Source organism: Alligator sinensis, unplaced genomic scaffold (assembly GCF_000455745.1).
Source record: "Alligator sinensis unplaced genomic scaffold, ASM45574v1 scaffold1203_1, whole genome shotgun sequence".
Taxonomy (NCBI): domain Eukaryota; kingdom Metazoa; phylum Chordata; order Crocodylia; family Alligatoridae; genus Alligator; species Alligator sinensis.
Window position 1 is genome coordinate 281,577 of NW_005842727.1, and position 14,034 is coordinate 295,610.

General features: G+C 40.7%; 1 protein-coding gene across 1 annotated transcript in view; it reads right to left on the bottom strand.

Moving 5' to 3' along the window:
* LOC102373348 (sperm-associated antigen 16 protein) overlaps positions 1 to 14,034 on the bottom strand; it is a 723,196-nt gene that overhangs the window by 206,753 nt on the left and 502,409 nt on the right. The window contains exon 7 of the mRNA XM_006034344.3: positions 4,711 to 4,854. Within this exon, the coding sequence (XP_006034406.3) occupies positions 4,711 to 4,854 (144 nt within the window). The remainder of the gene's footprint in view (positions 1 to 4,710; positions 4,855 to 14,034) is intronic.

A 14,034-nucleotide genomic window follows, 5' to 3' on the forward strand; every position in this document is an offset into this window, starting at 1 on the left:
GTGGTGAGGGGGACAGGTTTCAGGGGCACACAGATTGCCTCCCCCACTGCCAGCCCCCTAACACATGCCCCACACTGCCTCTCCCCCATTGCTCCCTCCACTGCCTGATTTCTTATGGGTTCACCACTGGCGCCCCCACTGCCTGCCCCATTACCACTCCCCCACTGCTAGCTATACCACGTGCCTCTCCCACTGTCTGTGCCCCCAGTGCCTAACCCATTACCATCTCTCCACCGTCTGTCCACCCACTGCCTGCCCCATTACCTCCTCCTCATTGCCTCTCCCCCCCACTGCCTGTAGTAGTAGGTGTGTGGGGGGGTGAATTTAAGATGATCCTCCAATAATTAAATTCTATATATAGAACATTATAATACATTTATAAATTGTATGTGTATAGAATCCAATTACTGGTGGAGAATCATCTTAAATTCAGGTCATCTTGTAGTCATGTAACTATGGTATTGTATAAATTACAGGTGGTATCTTTACAAAAACAATTTAAATATCAGAAGAGATTCTGTTCTTGGTTTATAAGCGGTAAATGTTAAGGTTTTCAAGATTTCCAAAGGGAAGCCAAAACAAACTATTCTTTTCTTCTGCCATAAAATATTAACTTAAAGTAGACAGTTAGAAGTATGGTTATTAATTATGCTTAAGCCATCTAATATTTGTCCCATAGTATTCTGATGTAGACTTGGATTTTAAAGTGACTATAAAGGAAGTGTTTTATTAATTTCAATCCCATTGATTAGTTTTTCATCATTTGTAAGGTCATACTTAGATGCTAAATAAAGGTGTAGTTGAAACTGATCTTGTTGTGAGTTTTTTAAAAGTCACAATGAAATTCTAAACTTTTTCTATTTGTAGCAAAACTGTATTCTAAAAATAAAGCCCAAGTTATATTAAGTGCCCAGCAATTAGGAAAATCAAGCCCATAAAATGTAGGAGAACTTTGGTTTTAATAAGTTCTGAAGATACCTTATTATCTATCTTACAATGGTAGGAGCTGGGCTGGGACCTGTCTGTGCTAGGTGCATCAGCAATTCCTTGATGCAAGGAGGACAGTCTTCTTTTAATTAGGGAGGCATTGGGGAATCCAGAGATGGCTGAAGAGGCCAGTCCAAGAGTTGCATGTTTGACTACAGTCATGGCAAACAGTTCCAGGAGGAAGGAATAAGTTCTGGTAATACAGAATCACAGCTCTTTTTCTATGTCTCTCTAGTCTATCTGCCTCCACAGTGAGGCAAGTTTGCTCAAAATGATTGATACCTTGCCATACGGTACCATGGGGAGTGATTCAGTGCTCAAATCTCCCAAATATTGATATAAATATCACATTTTTTCAGATTGGCCTTCAAGGTGTCATTGACTCTCTTCTTTTGACCACCTCTACAGTGTTGACCATTGGTGAGTTGGGAGTATATGACCTGTTTCAGTAGTCAGCTGTCAGGCAACCTTGTGACATGCCATGTCCAAAAAAGCTGGTGCCACATAAACATGGTCTCAATGCTGGTGGTGTTTGTTTGAGCCAGAATATTAGTGTTAAGTTTTTTTTTTTTTCCTTCCAATTGATGTGGAGGATGTTCTGAAGACATTGCTGATGGTAATGACTGAAAGCGGCCCTCTAGTTGTAATATGCAGAGGAGCAGCTGCCTGGGTTAAGGTGGATTGGTAAAGTGTTTTTGTTTTTGTGAAGTTGACAGTGAATGCAAGCGATTTATATACTTCACAGAAGCAACCAAGAGTGACCTGGAACTCTTCAATTTAATGGGCATACACAACACAATCGTCAGCATATTGAAAATCAACAGTGGAGGTGCTAGTTGTCTTGGATTTGGAATGTAACTGACTGATATTCCCATCCATGCGATATTGGATGCTGACTCTAGATGGAAGCCAATCAGCAGTGAGATGCAAAATAGCTGAGACATAGATGGAAAAGAGTGTTGGTGCAATCATACTCCTTCCTTGACTCCAATTTTAATAATGAAGGGAGCATTTTCAAGCCATTGCTTAACTCAGCTGCTGTCATATCATCATGAAGGAGTCTGATGATAACAAATTTTAAGAGGTATCCAAATCTCAAGCATCTTCTATATGGTGTCTCTGTTGAATGAATCAAAGACCTTAGTCAGGTCAATGAAGACCATGTAAAGATCTTGCTGTTGCTTGTGGTACTTTGCTTGCAGTTGGCTAGCAACAAAAGTCATACCTATTATACCTCTGAGTGAGGAACGCAAGTGAGTACATCTCAGTGAGGAAGGCGAGTCTGTTGAGGAAAAAGTGTGTGAGGATATTCCCAGCTATGGACAACAGCACAATACCACAATAACCAGGATAATTGCTGCAATCTATCTTCTTTCTTGAAGATGGTAATGATTGTGGCATCTCTTAGGTCACTGGGAATCTGTTCATGTTTCCAGATTTTCAGAAGAATAATTTGTAGTTGATGAGAGAGCTCTTGACCTTGGCCCCATGGGTAAACCTACCAGGAGTACAAAACTTGAGTGCAGGGCCTCTTGGGGTCATTGGTAGCACACAAGCCTCTATGTAACATCAAGGTTGCGATTCATGGAAGAGGAGTGCTAGGTACACAACAAATCAGAAAACATCTGCCTTCCCTCAGAACTAAAAATATTACAACACAATTTTAACAATCTGAATATATACCAAGAAGGTGGGAGAAAGAGTCTATTATTATCTTTGTTTTACAGATAGGAAAAGGTCATATACTTTCTACTCCCTGCACAATATATGTGGAAGATCTGGTTATTCAACTCAGTTTCTTTCATCATTGGGAAGTAGTACAGCCACAAAAATCCTTTTCAACCCTTGGGTTAATAAATTAGTGGCTTTCTACATCTTAATTCTGACAAATGGTACAAATTTTCCATTTTAGGTTGGTTATGTCTCTTCTGTAACAACTGATGTGTAGAAATTCTGAACTGAAAAAGGAATACTATGATTAAATGTATTCTGTCCCTTATATTATATTTGCCCATCCATTTGCCCATTTATAGTTGCCTATGAATTTTCAGGAAAATATTATATTTTTTCATATTCAAGAAGAGAAAATTCATATTGCATGTAAATAGTGATGTGCCTCACCTCATTTTAAATTTCAGTAATTGAATGAGAAACAGGAAAGTCTATTGAAAGAATTGTATGCTGGTCAAAGACTAATGAGGATTCTTTTCTGAGTCTGAGTCACTGGGTGTCATGGTAACAATGCATTATTGAAATCTGATTAGTATGCCCAGAGGCTTTATAAATGATAGCATGTTCTTCTAATTATGCTCTCTTTTCTCAGGAAAGAGTTTTATGTTCATAAGAGATGAGAGGATGCCATCATTTTCCTTATCTATAAATCAGATATCAATGTCCTGTGTGCTCACCAATTCTACAACACAAGCTATCAATCAATGAAAAAATATTTCTGCTCCCTTAAAGAAAATGGAAACTTCCCATTTCTCTTTTTCCACAGATTTTACTGTGTTTTTAATTTCTTTGAATCTGCATAAGTGTCAGGGGCATCTTGCAACACAGAGTATTGTTTCTAAGAATATAACTGTAAACGTAGGTGTTCTGCAGTACTGACACCATATTTAGGGTCCAATTTTGTACGCCTCATAGATTCCAAATTCCAAGGATAAAAAAAATAATCAATGAAAGCTGTGGGTGCTTAAACAAAGGCAGATCTAGGATTCCACTTGCCATTGTACTCAGTTTCACATCAATCCAGGAAAGCACTGGTAAGCATCTACCTATAGTAAAATTCCACCCCAAATGAGAGAACACTTCTTCACCGAAGCCTACAGTTGTGTAGATGTTGGTATAGGTGTATTAGACTGAATGATGAAGGATCCTATGTTAAGACAGTAAATGCCTTGGAATTAATTCAACTCTCCTTCTTCCTCTCACCCAAAGACAATATAGATGATGTGTTGCAATTAATTAATTCATTAAATGCAATATCAGGGGTCTAAATAGGTCTTTTTAAAGATCAAACTTAGGCTGAGGACTCAAATAGGTGCTCACTATATTAAAAACAGAGTCCTACTACAACTGAAAACCCATAAATCTGATGCAAAATCTTTTTAATGCACATAGCTCTAATCCTACCAGATAAAAAACCTACTTTCTCAGAGTAAAATAATTATACTTCTCAATGGGATGTCCACCAAATCCAATTAATTATCAGACTATTTCAGTAACTTATATATGATTATTTCCTGTTCTGAACATCCACTTTTGTTTGCCAAGTCATGATTTGACTTTTGATGAAGGGCAATTGGGAAGCTCACAATCTTGCTCCTTAACTCAACTGGAATATTTTAAATAAAACCAACAACTAATGATTAATAAGAAAATAAACTGCTCTGTATTACTAAAAAATCATGCAAGGCATGCTATGGTGCATGACCACAAACAGAATAAACACAACTAGACCTGAAAAGCTTATTACACCTTGTTAGATGCTCTGGCATGTGGACAAAGTTTGAGATGTACAAAATACCAAAAGCAATCAATCTTAAGTCAACACTGTGAAAGCCAAAGGAACATTTATCTACATGTTTGGAAATTCAGCAGGGAGCACAGGGTTATACTGAGAATAGAAAGTCATCAAAGCAGGCCAGCGAGGGAAGAAAGAGCAAACAAGTACTTCACCAGGAAGGATTAGGGCTGGTTCAGGGTACTGTTTACACTAACCTTGGATGAAAGCAGCAACCAGAAAGCCAATCAGTGTGACCTTCACCTGTCACAATGATGTTCCCATTAGGGAAGGCCCACATCTTCCAGAGGCGGTCATCACTCGCAGTAACTACGATGTCTTTCCGAGGATGCAAAGCAAGACTAGGAAAAGAGAGAGACAGATTGGAACTAGCATCATTTTCCTTGAAAGAAGCATGACTATTTTTAGTAGAAGGCAAGGTTTAAATATTACTGTGATTTTTTGATAGTAAGTACAAATACTGACACTTCCAAAAGCTGCAGGATATACAAATATTTTGCATGTTATTGGCCATAACTTGCTTCTACTGAATTAAATAGCAAAGCTCCATTGGATTCAATAAGATCAGTTCTGGCTTCTAAATCTCAAAGTCCCAGTGTGATAAGCCACATATGTATGATATCACAATTATAAATTATGAATAGGACCCTACCTAATTCACAGGGGTTGCCCCCCTGATTTTGCAGGCAGAATGTAGGTTTGGGTAGCCATTTTGTGGGCAGAATATGGCTGACCCCTCCCCCCCCACACACCTGTGATTGGCCAAGGGGCCCCAGCAGCCCCACCCCTCACCACTGATTGACTGCAGAGGCTGCCTGACATGTGGCCCCACGCATTGCTACTGATTGGCTGCAAGGGCTGTCCTCCATGCAGCCCCATCCCTTGCAGCTGATTGGTGGAGTGGGGTAGGGTCACATGACAGGCAACCCTTGCAGCCAATCACTGGTGAGGGATGTGGGCAGCAGCCATCTTGCTGGCAGCCCGTCAAGCAGGCAGCCCCTCTTTCCCCACTTCCTGACCCTAGCAAGCTACTATAGTGCTTAGTAAGTCTCACCACGGGTTTCAAAGATTCCACAAATTTCGCAGGCAATGCCGGATTTTGTGGAATCTTCAAAATCTGCACAATTGTGAATTATGTAGGTCCCTACTTACGAACCAGCAAAAGCAATCACTAACACTACTCCAGAAAAATAACCTTACAAACCATTAGCTTGCTAGTGTGCCGCAAAACAGAGAGAGAGGGCTAAATGGATTGTCTGCTTGTTTACTAAGCCCATGTGCTTAAGGTCTCCAAAGCACAGGGACAACTAGTTAACTGCGAATTTCACTTTCGTACTCATGCTTTATTATTCGTATGTTAATCGCTATTCATTGCAAATGGGTTATGCTTAACAATTCATTTCAGATAATGCATTCCAGCTATGCTATGTATCCTTTGTTTGTATATTGCAATAATGTAAGTACGCTAGACATGTATGTGCCTATTTCAACTCCAGCCAAACAGTCAAACAATTCAATCTATTTTGAATTTGACCATCATACTAATGGGTAAAATGCACCCATGACAGAAAACACAAGCCTATGAAAATTATCATAATCGCATAATTTTTATATGGGTTTCATTATTCAATATAAATCGTTATAATTGAGTATCAATATTGCACTTGGCCCTGCATCCAATATGGAAGGGACCTATGCCACTCTGAGTAAATTATTTAGGGCCTTATTATATGGTAAATTTGGGCAGGTCCTAGAGCTCTTAACACTTGAATTGTCCACACGTTAACACCTGAAACTAGTTTTAAGCACTTGTTATGTGGATCAAAGATATGCCTCTCCAGGGCAGGATTCTCTGGGTTACACAGTTCCTATTACACTAAGGTAAAGCCACTCTAGGCTACCTTAGTGTAAACACTCATTGCAAGAGATTGGAGGCAGAGTAGAGACTGGGGAAACTTTGGGCGGGCTGGTCCAGTCACTAGGGAAACTCAGCACTGGGCAGATAGCTTGGGCCTGCAACTGTGCTGGCCCCAGCAGCCTTACTTTGGGCCCTGGGAGCCAGGGAAGCTGCAGCCACAGTGTTCCTACAGCTGGGAGCCTGGCCAGCCAGGTTCCGGTTTTGGGCAGCACACACTGCCTCCACATGCACTACCCCACTTTTTTGCCCCCACAGATTTTTTTGACCCCAGAATCTCCCCACCCCCACCCCTGCACTGCAAGGTAGCACCATGGAGAATGCCCAAATGTGCAGTGTGTAGCACTGCAGATGGCTGTACTTGTCTAGATGCAGCCAGGGAGTGCTTAGTTACCACCTATATCTATCTACCAGAGGCATAGCAGAGCAACTTTGCACCCTGGGTAGCGGCTGAGCATCCAGAAGGTCTGGATGCTGTGCTGCCAGCAGTAGCACTTATTTTGTACCACCCACCTTTTTTCCTCTCCTAAAAGGCAGTGCCCAGGGCTGCTGTGGTTGTTCCCTTCCCCAAGTTATGTTACTGCTGTGTACAATGAGAACAAATAAAAAGTTTAAGATGTTCTATTGGCTTAACCTCATCTCTTTGGAACAGAGAAGTTTCTCAGCTATTTGTGGAGGGAGGGTCTAGAGGGTCTGTCTCCCATCCTCCATTTCTGGACACAAATCACAATTGTTCGGCTGACATCCTTTGTTTTCACAGTCACCTCTCCAGGACCCCATACCTCATGGGTTCCCTGCAACTGGACTGGATTGTAATTTGTTCTTTTTACCCATCCTGCCCAGTCACTGGAAGCCATTTTCTTTCCTGTCTGCAAGCCACTGACACACTTCTTTTCAAATCCAGCCTTTAACCTTCCCATCTAGCCTTTATATCATCCTTTCTTCTTTCACTGATTAAGGTTTCTAAAATGCATTGTGCTGCTCTGTAAAAATAAAGAACTTGCTATATTGGAGAAAATAAGATATTGTCATTGGAATAGAACCCACAAAATATGTTTTAGAGACTTTTCTTTTTAATTGCAGAGCTCCTACAAAATGATGTTGCTACCCAAGATTTTTTTTTCATGAAATTGTACAGGCATACAGTGAACACCACTTAATTAACAGCAGACTGGTGAAATAACTGCTGTTGAGCTGCTCATCAAAAAGGGAAGCCCATTCATCCAAAAAAAGTTCCATATGCAACCTTAATTAGGCGGCTCTGCCTTCATTTTTTGGCAACCAGAATTGTATACATTTTTGCTTCATCTTTGTTCATAGGGTCTAATTATTTCCAGCACAGAAGACTTAGGGTGGACTGGAGTGGTAAAAAAACCCCAATGACAGGACATGTGTGATACAAACACTAGCTTTCTCCTCCTCCTCTTCCTCCCCTTACTTTTTGCATTTGTTTGTGGGGGAGGAAATGTCCAGAAGAAGGCAGTGGTGGGAAGATAGCCGGAAACAGAAGAACTCTTAGATATCTGCTGCTAAACTGTGGAAACAGGTGTATTTACATCTTGTTTCAGCATTAGAAGCCATTTAAACTCTTTTGTCCCTTGCTGCAATAGATATATAGTGCTTCTAGTAATTTGGTTTCAGAACATTTATCTATTATATTAATTTATCTTGACTGGACCGTATATACAAATACAGAATCTTAAAACATTGGCAAAAAACTTTTCAAAGTAAGTACATACCACACAAATATACACAAATATAATGTTATTATTGCAAAAATCAAGTAATTAATTCTGGCATTTCCTAACTTTTAAGATCTTTTATTTTAACTTGATTTGACCCCACTTGTGAATTCATTATGCTAGAGCCAGACTATGGAATTCTCAGAGTATTACTTCCATTGAATCCCTTCCTTAATCAGTGCACAAGATAGGCAGTGTTCAGTGAATGGATGGTTAAATTATTAACAACTTTCGTTTCATGCCACATCCCTCTGAGGCAGGGAGGCATGCTTAGGCATGTTTAATTTTACAGATGGAAGACAGCAAGACACAGAGATACTAAGCCAAAAAATATGTATTAATTGTTTGTGCCTGCCATGGGATTCCTTGGATCTAATTATTCAAAGTACTTTAAATTTTTGTAGCATTATTTATGTTCAATGAGCAGCTCTTCAGTAGGAGCACTGAGATCTCCTGGAAATCTGGCCCCAGGTGTTTCAAGGTGAGTACCCAGAAAATATGGAATATAAAGTTAATAATCGTGAAAAGTTTGCTTTATGTGATCATTCTAGCATCACATAGGAAATCTATGTCAGAGCAAAGGATAAACCAGGTTTCCAATGTGGCATTCAAAAGCCTTAACCACAAGGGGAAAAACCCATAATGTTAGTTTTAGATGTTTATTAATAAAATAATAATTTAGTCCTATGATGTTAAGTCATTACAAACTTGTCTTTGCCTTAATGAACTTTAAGATGACTGCAATTATTTTTATACTGAGGACACTTTGAGAAGGTTGTTTTTTCTGGTTGTTTGTTTTATTTGATGAGAATTGCAGGATACTTAAAAAAATGTTCCAGTAGGCTTCTGCTTGTTCTTAGTCCTGAACCAGTCTCTAGTATCAAAAAAGAGATAAACCTGTTGGCAATATCAAACATAGCCCAATTAGTCTTATGCCTAAGGTATCACGATCAAAGGGTAAGTATCACATTTATGCAAAGCCATTCCAAGGAACTTTGTATGTTTATTTGCTATTCAAAAATATAAACAAAGTTGGATTCAGAAGGAGAAGCAATGTAATGTCTACAACCTGAGACGCACTCACTGAAAAGGCCAGAAGGTATTACTGTATCACATAAGGATCTAAAAACTGTGCCTGTTGGAGATGCAAAGACTGAGCCATCAACCTTGGAATCATGGCATCTTAGAGAAGTAGGGCTAGATGGGAACTTCATAGGTCATCTAGTCCAAACCCCTGCCTCAGGCAAGATCATCTCTATCCAAGCCATCCTATGCAAATCCATAATCTAAAACTAACATCAAACCTGACTCAACACAAGACATAACGCCCTAACCTGTCACAGATAAAGCACAGGGATCATGGCAACCAATGCCCCACTCCTGTAAAAGGTGAATATATGCACAAGAGATCCCAGGTAAAAGGCCACAATTCCAGCTACAGAGGAAGGCAAAACTTCTCCCAGTCCAGACCAATTTGACCAATCTGAAAACTCCTTCCTGAACCCAAATATAGTGATTGGGCTGACCCTGAGCTGAGGGGCAAGACCCTCTAGCTAGGAACCCCTGGCTTTAAGTCCTAGAAGAAGGAGGACTGGCATATCCCAATCAAAATCCCCAGCCTTGACTGCAGTCAACACCCAATTCCTCTGAGGAAGGCCAAAGTAAATAAATTAAAAACCCTGACATGCAGTAGAAAGCAGGGTGGGAAGGAGTGAAATCCCCTCCCAGTCCCATGTGGCAATCAGCAAAGCCCATAAGCACATGAAATACCCATAGTAAAGCATGGGCATAGCTACCTATGGCTGTCGCTGCCCAACCTCTTCTTGAATACCTTCTGTGACAAAGAGTCTACAAGTTCCCTAGGCAGTTTTTCCACTGCCTTACTCTTCTAACAGTGAAGATTTCCTGATATCTAATCTAAAACTACTTTGCTGCAACGTTAAGCCATTGGTCCATGTGCTACTCTTTGCAGCAAGAGAGAAAATTTTCCTTCTTCTTTATGGCAGCCCTTTAAGTATTTCAAGACCATGAACACCTCCTTGCCTTTGTCTTCCCTGAAAGCACAAATTTGGGTAAGATGGGGTTGGAACAGGAGTTGATAAAAGATATAGGTTTGGTTTGTACGTGGCAATAGGAACTCCTGTTTTCCCTTGGAGAAGAAAAGGGTAAGCAGTGCTAAAAGGGCATAAATTATTTTCAAAACACGTTCCCTCTTGGGCAGGCACTCATACCAGTTTCTGCAGTTGATCCTACTCCTTTCCTGAATACCTCTCCTCTGGAACAGGCAACCAGTTCCACTTCCTTCCTATCTTATTTAGAGCTAGCTAATCCTACCTGCCAGCATACCATAACAATAATGATTGCTTGACATGTAATGCAGGAATTTACCACTTTAATTTAGTATAAATGAACCCAAAACTCTTGTATTCTTATTCCTATCTTTAACATTTTCCTCCTTGGTAGGTATGGAAGGGTGGACAAGGAAGGAACAAATATGGAATAAAAGCAAGCAAAGAATGAAACAGAACATAAGGAAGTCCTGTAAAACAGAGAACAAACAGAACATCCCTCCTGTTCCTCTTCATCACAAACACAAAATCTCTTGTCAAAGGGGCATTCATAGGATCATAGAAAAGTAGGGCTGGGAAAGACCTCATGAGGTCATCTAATTCAGCTCCCTGCTCAAGGAAGGATCATCCCTGACTACAAGTATCTGTCTAAACTGAACTTGAAAACTTCCAGGGATGGAAAATTCAAGCTTCTCTAGGTAGCCTGTTCCAATGCTGGATCACTCTCATAGTCATAAGTTTCCTCCTAATCTCCAGCCTATATTTCCCCTGCTGTAGATTGAGGGGATTGTCCCTACCAGCCACAGAAAAAAGCCCATCTCCGTCTTCTACATTGTCCCTAACAGCCACAGAAAAAAGCCCATCTCCGTCTTCTCTATAACCACCCATCAGGTATGTGAAGTCTGTTATCAAATCTCCACTCCCACCCCAGTCTTCTCTTCTCTAGGCTAAATAACCCATAGTTCTTTCAGCCTTTCCCCCTAAATCTTGCTTCCCAGGCCCCTAATCATTTTTGTTGCCCTGCATTGGATTCTCTCCAATCTGTCCACATCTCCCTTGAAGTGTAGGGCCCTACTTTCTTTTGTTAAAAAGGAATAAAAGGTAGTGAGGAACTTCCTTACTACTTACTCATCTCATTTTATGCTAACCAGGGATCCAGGTTTTCTGTTTCCCATGGAAAAATGGAGAAAACCATGGATTTCCCCTTTTATCAGGGAAAACACAGATTTCTTCTTTTAGCAGAGAAACCTGTGATACTCTACTTTTGCAAAGAGTGTTGCAGGCTGGTTTAGCTCCAGTTTGTAAGAGTTGTTTGCAAACAGGGCAGGAACCCCCCAGCCCTGCCCAGAGGGATAGGGGGAGGGAGAAGAGTGGGGCCTGAGGCTCTCAGTCAGCCACAGCTTGACTCAGCTCAGCCTCACTCTTTGCTCCTGAAGCACATGCGGTAAGTGGGGCTTGCAGGGGGCTGGGGCCCCCTCTGGCAGGGCTGGGGGGAGCCAGGAGCTGGCCCCACCCCGACCCGAGCAGGCAGCAGCAGTGGGGGAGCTGGCTTCATGCTGCTTGTGCTGCACCTGCCTGCTGTTGGGGGCAGGGAGCTGTAGACTTGGGTCCCAAGCCCCATAGTCTTGGCAGCTGGGAGCCCCATCGGCAGAGACTGTGGGTGGGGGGCAAGAGGCACAAGGGGGGGGCAGTTGTGGGGGCAGTGAGGGGCACCAGTAGGGCTGGTGGAGACATTTTGGGAGTGTGAGGGGCACCAGCAGGGCTGGGGGGGCTGCGGGGAGTTTTTAATTTTAATAATGGATTTGGGGGGTTTATCAGATAATTTGTGATTTTGTGTCAGAGAATTTGTGATTTTTTTATCAGAGAAAAACAGGATTCAGGATGATGACTGTCCTTGTATTATGAGAGGTAGTAAATAGTAAATCTCGATTTACTACACCATTTAGTATTTTGTAAACCCTTATCATGTCCCTCCTCAGCCACCTGTTTTCTAAATTGAATAAGTCTAGCCTCTTTAGTCTCTCCTCATATGGAAGCCCCTCCATACCACTAATCACCCTTGTTGCCCCTCTCTGTAAATTCCCTAATTCTTCTATATCCTTTTTGAGGTGTGGGGGCCAACACTAGGTATGGTATTCAAGATTCGTGGGTTGGAACAGGATACCATTTAGGTGTCTAATAGGTAAAAGAGTCATATAGGTGTGATTTGAGGTTCACCATTTTATAATACCTTAGTGGAAATAATCCTTACATTATCATGTGGAATCTATGGGGAGGTCTCATTCTCTTATCAAATCAAAGAATTGATCCTGCAAAGAGTTGTGCATGTACATCGTGAAGTCTGTGTAGCTACTTACAATGCATAAATCTATACATGTATCTTTGAAGAACTGCAGCCTAGCACCTATTTGAAATCAGCATCATAACTTTCTTAGGGTTGATTATACCTTGGACCAGTTTTGGCAGTTAACAAAAGTGTATACAGGAATCTTTATTTCTGTGGGCATGTCTACACATGCATCTTTTAAGCAGGCTTAGCCTAAAATCACCATTTTTACGGAACATTAAGGTCACGTGTCTACCCATGTGTGTCCTTAATGTGCCTTCAAAATGGCTATTTAAGGCTATGTGAACCTAAATTAAGGCTATGTGAGCATAAAGCAGGCATCAAATTTAGGCACAAATAGCTAAGTTGCATTAGCACTGTGTAGACATGCTAATGCCCATTAACACGGTGTATGTCAATGGATATACAACATGTTAATGTGCATTAGTGCATCTGCATGTGTGCTAATGTAACTTAGCTATATGCACCTAAATTTAATGTACCTTAATGCACATTAGCACATCTATGTGTAGATGCGCACCTAAATCTCCTTAATGCACCTTAAATAAAATATAGTGAAACCTTGACACTTGCAATGAAGATCCACTGTTACTCAGTTTTGCACATTAGCAAATAGGTGAACAAACAGAAAAAAATCAAGGATTGCACATAATGTGTGTGGCACCTTGCACAAAATGTTCATCATTACAAGTTTAGCTTATTTTTAATTGTTGATGATATTTGATTATGTACTCTAAAGCATAATAGAGTCTTTTTATGATTAGGGAGAGTTGGTAAGCAAACTTCCATACAGTATAGCTTTCTGCTAAGTATAGTATAGCTATATAAAGCTTTCTGTCATTTTTGATGAGAGAGGTGCCTTTTTTTAATTATAAGTGAAGTAAAACTTTACAAGCATTTATTGTAATTTTACATCCATGGGTAGAATGTAAGTCTGAGGGGAGAGTCTAAGGCAAGTTTGCGAGGAAAAGGAGTCCGGGAGATTTGGCAGTACTTTGAAGATACCCTATTAAAGGCACAGGAGTGAGCTATCCCTATGTTATGAAAGAACTGAAAGTGCAACAAGAGACCAGCCTGACTAAAGAGCAAGCTCTTCAATGAATTTCAACTCAAAAAGGAATCTTACAAAAAGTGGAAACCTGGTCATAGTACTAGGAAAAATATAAGAGCAGCACATAGGGATGTGGGGAGAAAATTTAGATGTCCACATCACAATTTAAGATGGAACTGGCAAGGTCTTAAAAGGCAATAAAAAGGAATTCTACAAGTATGTCCAAAGTAGAAGGAAGACCAAAGAACCTTTAGGTCCCTTTGCAAAATTCAGAAAGCAGTCTAATTATAGATGATGCAGAGAAGGCTAAAATATTTAATGCCTTTTTGACCTCAGTCCTCACAAATAGGAACAGCTATCAGATGATGAGCACAGTTGGCAGCAAAGATAGGGAAAG